Source organism: Oncorhynchus clarkii, chromosome 3, assembly GCF_045791955.1.
Source record: "Oncorhynchus clarkii lewisi isolate Uvic-CL-2024 chromosome 3, UVic_Ocla_1.0, whole genome shotgun sequence".
NCBI lineage: Eukaryota > Metazoa > Chordata > Actinopteri > Salmoniformes > Salmonidae > Oncorhynchus > Oncorhynchus clarkii.
The window spans coordinates 31,668,486-31,681,356 of NC_092149.1; the positions used below are offsets into that span (position 1 = coordinate 31,668,486).

Here is a 12,871-nt window from a genome sequence, read left to right on the forward strand (position 1 = left end):
CAAGGGCATGTGGACAGGGTAAGAGAGAATGCCTGCAGTCAGGGTGGGTAGTAGTGCGTGAGTGGGCAAAGAAAGAGTGAAAGGGGTAAAAGCAAGAGCAGATGGAAGGGGCAGGGTACAGACTGGGTGAAAGAACAGCTGCGGACTTGAAAAAAAGCACAACAAAGTCAAAGAATAGGTCATTTTTTTCCACAGGCGAAACATTGTGCCAATTGTTTTTGTCTGTGTATGTTTTTGCTTATATATATATATATATAAAAAAAAGTTTAAAATAAAACAACACATAGCTTAGGTGTGATGGCAACACTGGTTACACCCTGTGCATTTCAAAACAATGAATGCAGGCGTGTCTGTCAGTAGGTAGACGAGAGAAGAATTGCCTAATGTGGATGTTCTGTTTGTCTCCTGCGGTGACGGACAGCTGGCAAATGAAGTGTTGTGGACATGTATGTGACAACAACACAACGTAATCTTTTCTTCAGACTTCTAGTTCTTTCTTTTTTTCACTTTGAATACCTCATCTATATGTCCATCTAAAGGTCACAGGTCACCTGTGACATGGGAGTGGGTGTCTTTCAGGTGTCTTTCAATGCAGTCCAAACCAAGCTGTCACTTTTGTCACAGCATCAAAGGCATGAACTGCTCAAGTAACCATCCTCAAATATTTACATACAGAAGGGTATAGAACCGTTGAGATGTATGAGCTCACAGTACACCATTATTATGAAATGATCAGGCAGGTTCAGAAAAAGAGACATGGTTGAGTCAGAGCCAGACACTCCCATCTCCCCAAACCTGTCTCCCAGGTAGAGGCTAGTCAATGGGCCGTGGGACAAACATTAATGTAGTATGCTACTAGGCTAGATACACAGCTAAGTGGAATCCTAAGGCTAAGCCGATCATGGTGATGTGTTCAGAACATTACAACATGGTACTATATAAAGAGGGTGAGAGAATAACAGGATGATACCGGATAAATACAGAGGTAGATAGAGAAACAAGCACACAAAGGCACGGCAATGACGAGTTTCGGACTCTTGCATTGGAAACTTGGCCCACAGTGATTTCAAATGCAAATATAGGAGTTGGGTTTTCCTGGTATGCAAAAAGGCCATGGCTGGCAACAGTCAGAGTACTGTGTGTGTGTACGGTATGTGTTTGTACAGTGTGTGCGTGCGTGTGTGTGTATTGCCTTGGCTAGGGGATGCTGGAAAGGCCATGTGGAAGAGCTCAATTGTGTCAGTCCAGCATTCATGAATACTAAACCATGAATGGAACCTTCGACCAGAGCATATTCCATAAGTTACACTGCAATTCTGCAATTTATACAGGTGTAGTCAAAGAAAGAGTTAAGTCAGACATTTACATTTGAACAATTTTGATTTAATATAAAACTAGGTCATTTTACTGTTCACATTTCTCCAGGAGATTGTATTAGAAATGTCACAATGTACATGGGTATGTTTTATGATCATGTATTTGAATGCATCTTCTACTATACAATTTCAGTATCTGTACACCCACCAAATCATGAACACTGCTTTTTTTCATAGGCAAACAAGGAGGAATTTATGTTCATATTGGAAATAAAATATATACATTCTTAGATTTTTTTGACAAACTTTAGTTTTGGTTACTTCTTAGATACAAAATATTGCATTTAAAACATGAAGTTGTGGGCGGGTGAAAAGAATTTCCCTCTTCCTCCCAATAGTGCTTAAAGTGAAATCCTAAAAATCGATTTGACATTCAAACCTCATGGAGTCCACACACCAGGTTTGCAGGCACCGCAATATCTGGCAGAGAGAGAAATAACAAATCAACATCTTGTTTCTATCAGTGAGTTAAGAACTTACACTAACAAGTAATCAAACTGATGCGCAAAGGACAGTTTGAAAGAGTACAGTGTGTGTAACATATTGCAATCTCGTCACGAATAGCTTTGTCATGCTCTTTCCCATGATGAGGTTTAAGCGAGGTGAAAGACCACTGATAATAACTCTATTGTAATAGAATAGTTCCATATAATCTAGATAATAATAGGCCCTATAGTAATAGACTAGTATTATATCATACACAACAACAGTTTCCATTGTAATAGAATTGCTGCAGAGGGGGGACTGTCTGAGATACCTATCTTAGCAGGCTTGGGGAGGTTCAGGTTGGTCATGATATCCACAAACTCCTCCACGCTCTTGGTCAGGCGGGGGTTAAACCTCCTCTCCTCGCACACTGTGGAGGCCGTCTGACCTGCAGTACAGGGTTAGCAGACCTGTTAGCAATACAACACAATGATGATTCAATGACTACACTCAACTGTAGAACACAGTCTGATCTGGCTTAGGAATGACTCCGAAGAGAACACAGAGTTGAAAATGAAAGCAGACAAATGGTGAAGAGTGGTGGTACAGTACACTGGACAAGTTAACTTCGTAAAGTCTATGGAAAGGATAGTCATAGCATTGTGAGAGTATACAAGCCTTCTGGGTATACTTGTACAAAATAGTTGGTGAGGCTATCCCCAAGAGCAGATGTAAAAAAATAAATCTTGCAAGGAAAGGGGGTCAGGAAATACACAAGGATATATACATTGCATAAAGAGGATGTCTTGTCAACCTTTGTAGTCATGTGCAGGGAAGACGAGACACTGAGGAGGTAATGTAAAGATCTTCTGGTGGACTGATTCATAGAGCCTCCTAGAGCAGCCTGGGAAGTAGAGAAACAAACAGATCAGGGTTGTTTTCATTGGACCCCAAACAAACGGACTGAAACAGGGAGGGACTACCTGGACTTGTCCGATAAGAAACAATCATTCACGTTTTGCCCTATTGAACATAACTCATGAGTAGGCTACAGTACAATCACTATTTGTGATCAGACTACACTGAAAAAAGGTTACAATACTGCCACCTTGTGTCCACTAAGCATAACTACAAAACCAATGTAACAAGTGTGGGTGAGGCAAAGATCCAGAAACTTTTCATGCATTGTTTAAAATAAGTCCTGACCAAATAATTGGGAAACAATGGTGTATAGGGATGAAAGTCTATGATATACCCTGATAATATCTCCATGGCTAGATAAATCACCACAGTGGTCAAAAATCAGAGAGAATATGACTTGAGTCACACTGTAGTACTGTGTTGGCATAGATACTTTATTTTCACTTTGTCGTGTCCAGCATGGATTCAGCCTGGTGGATGCCCAACCAGGCCAACGCATTACAGTAAAATGTGTCTTGTTCTGCTCGGTTTAGCTATGTAGTGTGGAAAAGGTTACCCTGCTGGAAGTCTGTCCTTCCACAGCCCCTGATTAGCAATGTGTCCCCAGTGAAAGCCATGCTCTGGTCCCCTGTCACCAACGTCACACAGCCGTCTGTGTGTCCTGGAGTCTCCCTCACCGTCAGACACTGAGGGACGAGAGGCAGTAAGAGGGTTTACAGAAAACAAGGGAGGGGGAGTAAAGAGGAGAAAGGGAGTGTGAAGGAGAGATGAAGGTGAGTAAAGCCAAAGCATTTAGAGCAACAACCCTGATCCTGGAGAGTAACATTACATGATGTGTAGGCTTTTGTTTCACAAATTGACCACAAATTGGGGTAGGTCCAAACCCATACTGTATTCTCTATAGCTATATGGCTGTAGGTAGGTCTGTCCTCACATGTTTGCCAAAGCTGATCTTATCTCCCTCTGATAGCAGGATGTCTGCACTGGCCCCGCTGTGCTTGGAGATGGCACTCTTCATCCCAAACAGCCTGTTCTTCAGCTGTCCCGTGCCTGTGATGTGGTCTGCATGGCAGTGAGTGTTCACTAATTCGGGGGGGGAGACAGGGTACAGTGTGAGTCGTATGTCATCCTAAACAAGAATACGATAAACAAGTAGATCAAAATGGATGTAGGATTAGTGCGTGTGTGAGGAGTGAGTTAGTGTGTAAGTGAGTGAGTCAGTCTGTGCATCTCTATATGTGTGTGTACGTGTTAGCGAGCGCATGCTTGTGTGTTTGTCCATGTTTTAGAGACATCTAAGTTACCTGCAACTTTCAGGTTGAAACCCAGTTCCTCTATGAGTTTCAGATCCCTGTCCACTGTCTCCAGTACGGGATCAATGAGGACAGCCTCCCTGCTCTCTGTATCAGCCAGCAGATAGGTGTAGGTGCTGCTCACCGACTCAAACAGCTGTAAAGGTTGGAACAAGCAAGGACAAGTGAGTGAGTAACCACGGGTTATAAAAGGTGAGGGGGCAGTACAGTATGCTATTACATAACACACATCCTGCCTGTATATTAGTCATGGATGATAACATACGGGTGTGGTCTTTTATGGTGATAGGTTTGCTGTTTTCTGTGTGAAGTGTCACTGTCAGGGTGGATTTTCATACAAGAGAAGGGTGCAATTGCAGCCAGCAATTGGAGGCAGACCTGCATGTGGGCATTCCTGCATCTACAGGAACCCCCGTTTATCTTTCTATTGGTCCATTTTTAAGCTAGGACTCCCGTACGGAGGCGCTCATGTACAGTAGGTGGCGGTAATGCAGCATAAAGTTAGATGCCAAGCGCAGATAAACACCACCGAAGAAGAGGCGGGAGCTACAACCGTAGCTAGCTAGGACAACAGTAGAGTGTCCTTCGCCCCTGCTCTCCCGCATTTCTGCTAACGAGGATAGTTGTTCAGTAGACGTTTAGGACACTAACAAGCTAGGACTCCGGCACAAAGCCGGTGGGAGAGGTAGCCCCCGCGTGTCGGGCACTGGTTTCCCGCAGTTCTGCTAATGACTGCAGGTGTTCGCAAGCGAGAGTGAACGACGCCCCGGTACACAGCAGACACCGGTAGCTAACTAGCTAGCTAGGACACCGGTAGACAGTGTCATTTGCCCCCGAAAAACTCAGATAACACTTATTTCCGTTTTGACACAGAGGGTGGGGTGGATTTGAATCGCATAGACAATCAGGGGAATCCAGAATATCAAGTGTCACACAAGCATGAAGATTGTGTGCTTGTGTTATAATGTAATAGTTATCTAGTTTGGTTTGTTTAGATTTGAGTTATTAAATCTGGGGTTTTTGCTGCCAGAAAATGTGCAAACATTCCCTTTTGAATACGCCCCTCTACCGCTACAGTTCCGCTAGCTTTCCACATTGTTGTACAAACAATTGTTTGAAAACAATAAAACAAAGGATGTCTGGAAAATACGTATTCCCTTAATTTTGTGAACTAAGACTCATTTGAATGAATTCTCATGTTGACCTATTGCAAAATACTTGTTTACATGCAGTGAAAAAAAGTATTGATATTTTCACTGTGCTTCCAAAAAGTCGGCGCCCAATTGAAACTTCAGCCTATAACTTGCCAAACCTTGGCCCAAAGCAAAAAATATGTATACATTATTGCAGCGGCTAAATCACCTGCCTGAAGAATGGCCCTTTTCCCAACTCCATCCTGGCGCAGTAAGGTCGTATGATGACTGATTCCAGAGGCTGCTTGCTGGTGCGTAAGCCCGGGCCCATGTGGGCTGGAACTTTACGCAAGTGCCCGGTTGTTTGGAGGCGCAGCGTGTAGGCCAGAGCAGGTTTCAGTCGGTTTACAATTGAACACATTTTTTCTCCAAGGAGATTTAACTGACACTGCGACGGGCAGGGTAGAAATCCCAGAACTGAGCCAACGAGTTTGTGTCCCAATCCTTTGTAGCGGTCCGTTGCCTTTGCAGTATATTTGGCTATAGCCTAAAACAAAATTAGCATGGTAGGCACAAATGTTGTAGCTATACTGACTTATTGTGCATGTAGCCAGGAAGTCCAAAAAATCTGATAAGGGGAGCCTACTCCTCGCGAACCTCCAAGCACTAAACAAGAGCAGTGGACATGTGCAAGATGTCAACACTTTCAACGCGCGCACACATACACAAACTCAGCAACAACAAAAAAAGAAAGAAACGTCCCTTTTTCAGGACCCTGTCTTTCAAGGATAAATCGTAAAAATCCAAATAACTTCACAGATCTTCATTGTAAAAGGTTTAAACACTGTTTCCCATGCTTGTTCAATGAACCATAAAACAATTAATTAACATGCACCTGTGGAACGGTCGTTAAGACACTAACAGCTTACAGACTGTAGGCAATTAAGGTCACAGTTCTGAAAACTTAGGACACTAAAGAGGCCTTTCCACTGACTCTGAAAAACATAAAAAGAAAGATGCCCAGGGTCCCTGCTCATCTGCGTGAACTCTGGAGCGATAAGGAGGTGGAGGGTCACATCATCATCGGACTGAGCTTGTTGTCATTGCAGGCAATCTCAATGCTGTGCGTTACAGGGAAGACCTCCTCCTCTATTATGTGGTACCCTTCCTGCAGGCTCATCCTGACATGAACCTCCAGCATGACAATGCCACCAGCCATACTGCTCGTTCTGTGTGTGATTTTCTGCAAGACAGGAATGTCAGTGTTCTGCCATGGCCAGTGAAGAGCCCGGATCTCAATCCCATTGAGCACGTCTGGGACCTGTTGGATCGGAGGGTGAGGGCTAGGGCCATTCCCCCCCAGAAATGTCCGGGAACTTGCAAGTGCCTTGGTAGAAGAGTGGGGTAACATCGCACAGCAAGAACTGGCAAATCTGGTGCAGTCCATGAGGAGAAGATGCACTGCAGTAATTAATGCAGCTGGTGGCCACACCAGATACTGACTGTTACTTTTGATTTTGATCCCCCCTTTTTTCAGGGACACATTATTCAATTTCTGTTAGTCACATTTCTGTGGAACTTTTTCAGTTTATGTTTCAGTTGTTGAATCTTATGTTCATACAAATATTTACACAAGTTATGTTTGCTGAAAATAAACACTGTTGACAGAGAGAGGACGTTTCTTTATAGGGTCAGTTTATAGGGTCAGGGTTAGTCAGAGTTCAGTGTGTCACTATGACTGTGCACATAGGTGTATTTATATAACACGTTTTCTGGCACTGCTTTCTGCCCTATGTGATTATTGTCAGCAACTCCAGAAAGGCAACAAACCCAGTCCCAGCTGAATCCAACAATCCATACATTATTATGAGTAATTAACCATAATGGTTTGAATGAGAATGTGCTTTCAATAAAATTACAAATATTGAATGTCAAGCAAAAATACATAATTCTTTAATATTTTGCATACATGTAATTGGTCGCATTACTGCTAATAAAATCTAGCTGTCAGAGGTATAATTCATTGTTGTTGGGGTTCCAGATTCTTCAAATGTGTCCATCTGTAAAAGAGTCAAAATGATGACATGGAGTGGTGCATTTTCACATTCAGAGAAGTACTGACCCAGTTCTGTGTGGCTGGTGCATCTACTGTAACTATGTACCTCTACGTATTTGTACATCCAGGGGAGCAGCTGGGTGACTCTGGTGTAGACTCCTGGTTTGTTGGGCCGACCACAGCCATCTCCCCAGCTCACTATCCCAGCCAGCCTCCAGTCCCCCTTCCCTGTCTCACACACCAGCGGGCCTCCACTGTCTCCCTTACAACCAGAGAAGACCACGTGAATTAATACCTGCATGCATAAACCCCCACCCTCCCCCATTTTGCTCTCAGAACAGCCTCAATTAATCTGGGCATGGGCTCTACAAGGTGTCAAAATCGTTCCACAGGGATGCTGGCCCATGTTGACTCCAATGCTTCCCATAGTTGTGTCATGTTGGCTGGATGTCCTTTGGGTGGTGGACCATTCTTAATACACAGGGGAAACTGTTGAGCGTGAAAAACCCAGCAGCGCTGCAGTTCTTCACACTCAAACCGGTGCGCCTGGCATCTACTACCATACCCTGTTCAAAGGCAATGCAATCGTTTGTCTTGCCCATTCACCCTCAATGTCACACATACACAATCCATGTCTCAATTGTCTCAAGGCTTAAAAATCCTCGCCTTCCTCTACACAGATTGAAGTGGATTTAACAAGTGACATCAATACGGGATCATAGCTTTCACCTGGATTCACCTGGTCAGTCTTCATCATGGAAAGAGCAGGTGTTCCTAATGTTTTGCACACTCAGTGTACATGCATCAATCAATCAATCTGATATTTATTCTATGCATATTTGTGCGCTGCATGCACTGTGATGTTAGTTTTCTTGTAAGTTGTGTGTAATTATTTGTTTCTATTTATATGATAGAACACATCAAAATATGTAATATACAGTATAGGTCTACTTGGTGCCAGCTAAGTGGATATGCTTAATAGACAGGGAACCATTTTTATATGTAGAGAGCATAGGCCAGCTGAGTATAGCCATTGACATCTGGAGTAACAGAGAGGCCTTCCTTTCTCATGGAATAAACTGATTCCTCAGTATTTTGAGTATTTTGTTTTGCAGTTCTTGGTGTGCGTGTGTGTGCGTGTGTACCTGGCACGAGTCCACCCCTCCCTCCATGGTGCCAGCACAAAGCATCCTGGGAGTGAGGTAGGAGCCGTAGACATTCGGGCGGGAACACATGGACTGGGCTATCACTTGCACCTGAGCCTGTCGCAGCTCAGACGATACAGAGCCTGAGAGGGAGAGAGAGAGACAGACAGACCGAGGTGGAGTAGAGAACGGAGGGTTAAAGACAGATGAGAGAGATGAAGGAGAGATTATACAAATAGGAGTGTATTAATGGGAAGAGAATGAAGAGACAATTGTCAGGTTATTGAATGAGATTATGGGATGGAAGGGAGCATTGTCTTCATTCTGCGACAAATGTCAGGAAATTTGATGTGATTGTGGAAAAAGTGGTAAAAATGGAAGACAAGTAAGGCAGAATTATTAGAGTGATCATCCAATCAGTTGAATTGAAAATTATAAGGAAGTGGTGTGGGAATATTTGTGAACGTGACTCACCCCCTTCTTTAGTGAAGCCCCAGCCAGTGACCCAACAGGGGGCACCAGGAAGGAAGGACTCTCTAGGACTGGGCATACACACTGGTCGAACCCCACCTAAAGCAACACATAACCCAACACCAGGGTCATTTTCATTAGGACACACCGTAGCAAAACTTCTTGCAACGGAAAACTGGTTCCTCCTCAGTTTCTGACAGTTTTCTCTGTTTTGTGCTGCACATTGACTGTACTGCACTGACGATAAGCTCACATGTACCCAATAAATCAGTGGTTAAATCAAAAGCGATTCTGTGAGGTAGTATTTTCACATTCTACTTCATTCTACTTATTTCACATTTAATATAAAGAATCGAACCCACCATCTTAGTTTTACAAGCACCATGCTCTACCAACTGATATTATTTTTGTGTTGACATAGTGTTAAGTTGTCAGTTAGATTTCATCCTTGAGAGAAACCATGAACATGACAAATGCCAAACAGGAACAGGTTAAATCAGAATAGGAGCATCCGTACATATAGCCATATAACCTCCGCTGAACAACTTTCATCATTAATTCCTCTCACCTCCCATGTCTATGTCAGCCACGGTGCGCAGTAGCCCCAGGTCATAGTCGTTGTTGTTTACGGAGAAGCTGGGGTGATAGAGGATCTGCAGTGCTCTGTAGCGTTGGCCCACTGATGTGTCCGTCAAACTGAGCGTGTCCACAACCACCTGCCACTCTGACTCTTGCAACATGTTGTACCTGGGTTATGGAGAATGCAGGGATATAGAAGGCACATATTATCTAATGTAATAAGTACAGTTGCCATATTAAGACAGCCTCAGAGTCAAACGGGGTTGCTGAGGATGTCCTAAGATGGACACCGTAATGAAAATAAATCAATAGGTAAAGCATTTATTCTCTTTCCCTCCCCCTTACTGGATGAAGCAGTGGGCTGCAGTAATAATCCAACGTGGGGTGACGATGGCTCCCCCGCACACATGTTTCCCTCTCCAGTGTAAACTGCTCTGCCAGCCCCACTTGTCTTCTGCTAACATCCCCCCGACAATCCTCCAAGCTTTCCGACCAGCACCAACTGGACCTAGGCAACCTGAGGCAGAGTGGGATGGGGGTGCTTCAACAAATTAACTGTCAACACAGACATAACCTGAACACGTTATTTGGTTATGCAAGACATTGTTCAGTTTGTACAATATTGACTTGTGGGATCAGTTACTTATTGTCATTGTGTGATAGCAAGTCATTTGGCCAGTTGTCTACAGATTGCTTGTGCATTTGAATGTACCAAGAAGACCTATGCAATTCAGATGTATCAGCGGATCGGATGGCATTACCTGCACTGGCGTTACCTGTCTGGTTGATGGGTTGCTTGGGCAGCAGGACTGGCATTGGGACACTGCAGTTCCCTTTAACGCCACATGGCTGCACCATGTCTGTCAGGTTGGGTGGGAAACACAGGAACTTGACTGAGGAGGAGACAAACACGATGCGAAGGAGAGTGAGCGAGGACAAGGTAAAATGGGTGTTTGTTGAATGCTTGCATCCTTTTTTTTACTGTCAAATGCATCTTGTCTTGGGCTGCAGGTAGCCTAGCGGTTAAGAGCGTCTGTCTGCAAGCTTTCATGATTGCCCAGGAATAGGTTGGAACATTTATACAATCAACAATGTGTATTTTATTATACAACTGAAAGGTTGCTGGTTCAAAATCCCTGACCCGACTAGGTGAAAAACCAATCGATGTGCCCTTATCGTGCCTGTAAAATCTGTCAATGAAACCCTAATTGTGCCTGCAAGTCGGTCTGGATAAGAGTGTCTGCTAAACGACTGTATATATAATAAGATATGACATTGTGTCTGTAAATGTTACTAGCCATAAAATCCTTGCTTTCTCAAAGCTTATTGGAGGAGAGGATGCAAGGGACCTCCTCCCCCAGCGAGCTTTGAGAGGAGTCGAGTGAAAAAGGCTTGTGACGAGTCGACAATGCCAAGCACTGTATTGTCAGTGAGGTTACCTAAAATGGCGAAGAAGATGAAAAGAATGGTGAAGATGGCGATGAAGGTCGTCAGCATTGTCAGGCGTGAGGGGCAAGTGCACCGCGGGGGCTCAAGATCTACAGTAAGAAGGGAATGGAATAAAGCATATGTTATTTTGAATAAACTGCTGCATTCTTTGGATACCTTGGACATTCAAGTGCTTTTAACAAGTACGTGCATAACCTTTATAGAAAAGTACAATACGTTTCAGAGAAGTATAATATCTGGCCCTGTGTGGTTGACATGTCAGCAAGCTGTCATGGTTGCCCAGGAATAGGTTGGAACATTTTCTGCAATGAACAATGTGTATTATACAACCGTGGAAAGGTTTGTGGTACAGCCAGGGAGACTGTGGTGCTTGACATGAACACAAGCTAATCAACCAAAAGCCCAGTATGACTTGGGGCATATTCAATACTCCAATTCTGTTGCCTAACATTGCAAGATTTTCATTAAATGGAAGCAAACGGAACAAAACGGGAAGGGACCTACCTGAATTTGTCCAATAGAAACTCTTGTTTTGTTCTGTTTGCTTCCATTTGGTTTTTAAACGGTAAACGGTTTCCGTAATGAATACGCCCGTGTATTTAAGTCTCTCTCTCCAATACTGCACAGTAGCCTACCTGGCTCTTCATTAGGGCAGTCTTTGGGGAGTGCTAGCCCAACAGATCCTTCATCCACTTCAGATGGCTTCCTCTGTGGGACCTCCAGAGAGCCACCATCACAGGGAGGGAGGGGCGAGGTCTCTGAATTTGGGTCCTCTGAGCAGGCCATGTCCGGGGGTTGGAGGGGCAAGGGGACTACCTTTTGGGGTTGGGCCTCCATGGGTACCTCAGAGGAGGATGTAGGGGGATCAAGTTGTGCTTCAGTTCGGGGCTGTTGGGCCTTTAGATTCACCTCAGAGGGGCGAGGTGTTGGGGTTGTGTCTGTCTGATGGGCATTGGTAGGTGGTGGTGGTATGCCCATTCCCATGTGGTAAGTGGGAATTCCCATGAGTGCAAAGAGTGTAGAGAATGGTTCCTGGAATACCCCCACTGGTACACCCCCAGTTGCAACATTGAGGGAAACCGAGGGGAAGGTTCCAAGGGATGGGGTGATGGGTTCATTGCGTGGATGTTGTGCACGTGGAAGGAAAATGGAGGCCTTCATATCTATACTTGTGAGGTCTGGGTATAGGAGTTTCTGGGGGGGTGGTGTGAGTAGTGGTTGGGCGAGGGGGGTGATAGTAGACCGATGCTGTAGGGGTTGGAGGCGTGCGACAGGTGGTGGAGGATGGATCTGACCAGGGGGAGTCTGCCCTGAGTGGGATCCAGCAGAGAGGGTCTGAGGCTGGGCAGGAGAGCAGACCAGAGAGGGGAGCTCTGGGCCAATCCCAGATGAATTGGTACCACAGGTGCCCTTTAGCAGAGACATAAACAAGCTTTCAAGAACCTGTACAATGTGTTTTGAGGGTGAATGTTAACTTCTTGATACAATCTCTGTTCTTATAAACAAGTACACACCGGATTTTTTTGATATATCTGTATACACATTAAGTCCTCCACAAGTTGTGTGTGGTCGGTAAAATCAACAGAATTGTGCATGAATGAGAGTTAGAGAAAATTATTATAAAGAGCATAATTGCTATAATAGAGCTATAAGGAATTTGAATACAAATTTTGAAGCTTGCTGGGAAATCAAATACCACCCACTGTAGATTAGGCAAGGACATTTTGTTTCCAAAAAAAGTATAGTTACAAAATTGATTTTACCTGAATGTAAGCCATAGAGAGCTGTGTGTCTCTACTTCATCAGGGATTATTCAACTGAATCTATTATTCCTTCACTCAAAGTTGGAGTTCCAAAGTCACAAGAACAACATCATTGAAATAGTGGCAACAATTCTGTCAAATGCATTGTCTATCCCAGGCTTGGTCTTTTTCAGTTCATTTTCGCCAGACCACTCCTCTGTTGTCTCTTCTTCTACCTGCAATCATCCTTCCGTACCCAA

At 44.1% G+C, this 12,871-nt stretch overlaps 1 protein-coding gene across 1 annotated transcript; it reads right to left on the reverse strand.

The window, feature by feature from the left end:
• Positions 1-1,361: 1,361 nt before the first annotated feature.
• Positions 1,362-5,908, reverse strand: LOC139393297 (persulfide dioxygenase ETHE1, mitochondrial-like). The gene is made up of 7 exons (XM_071141825.1): positions 5,399-5,908; positions 4,028-4,172; positions 3,658-3,806; positions 3,280-3,409; positions 2,617-2,706; positions 2,134-2,250; positions 1,362-1,796 (listed from the first exon to the last, which is right to left on the reverse strand). The coding sequence occupies exons 1-7, from the start codon at positions 5,588-5,590 to the stop codon at positions 1,750-1,752; spliced, it is 870 nt and encodes a 289-aa protein (XP_070997926.1). The 5' UTR covers positions 5,591-5,908; the 3' UTR covers positions 1,362-1,749.
• Positions 5,909-12,871: the final 6,963 nt, after the last annotated feature.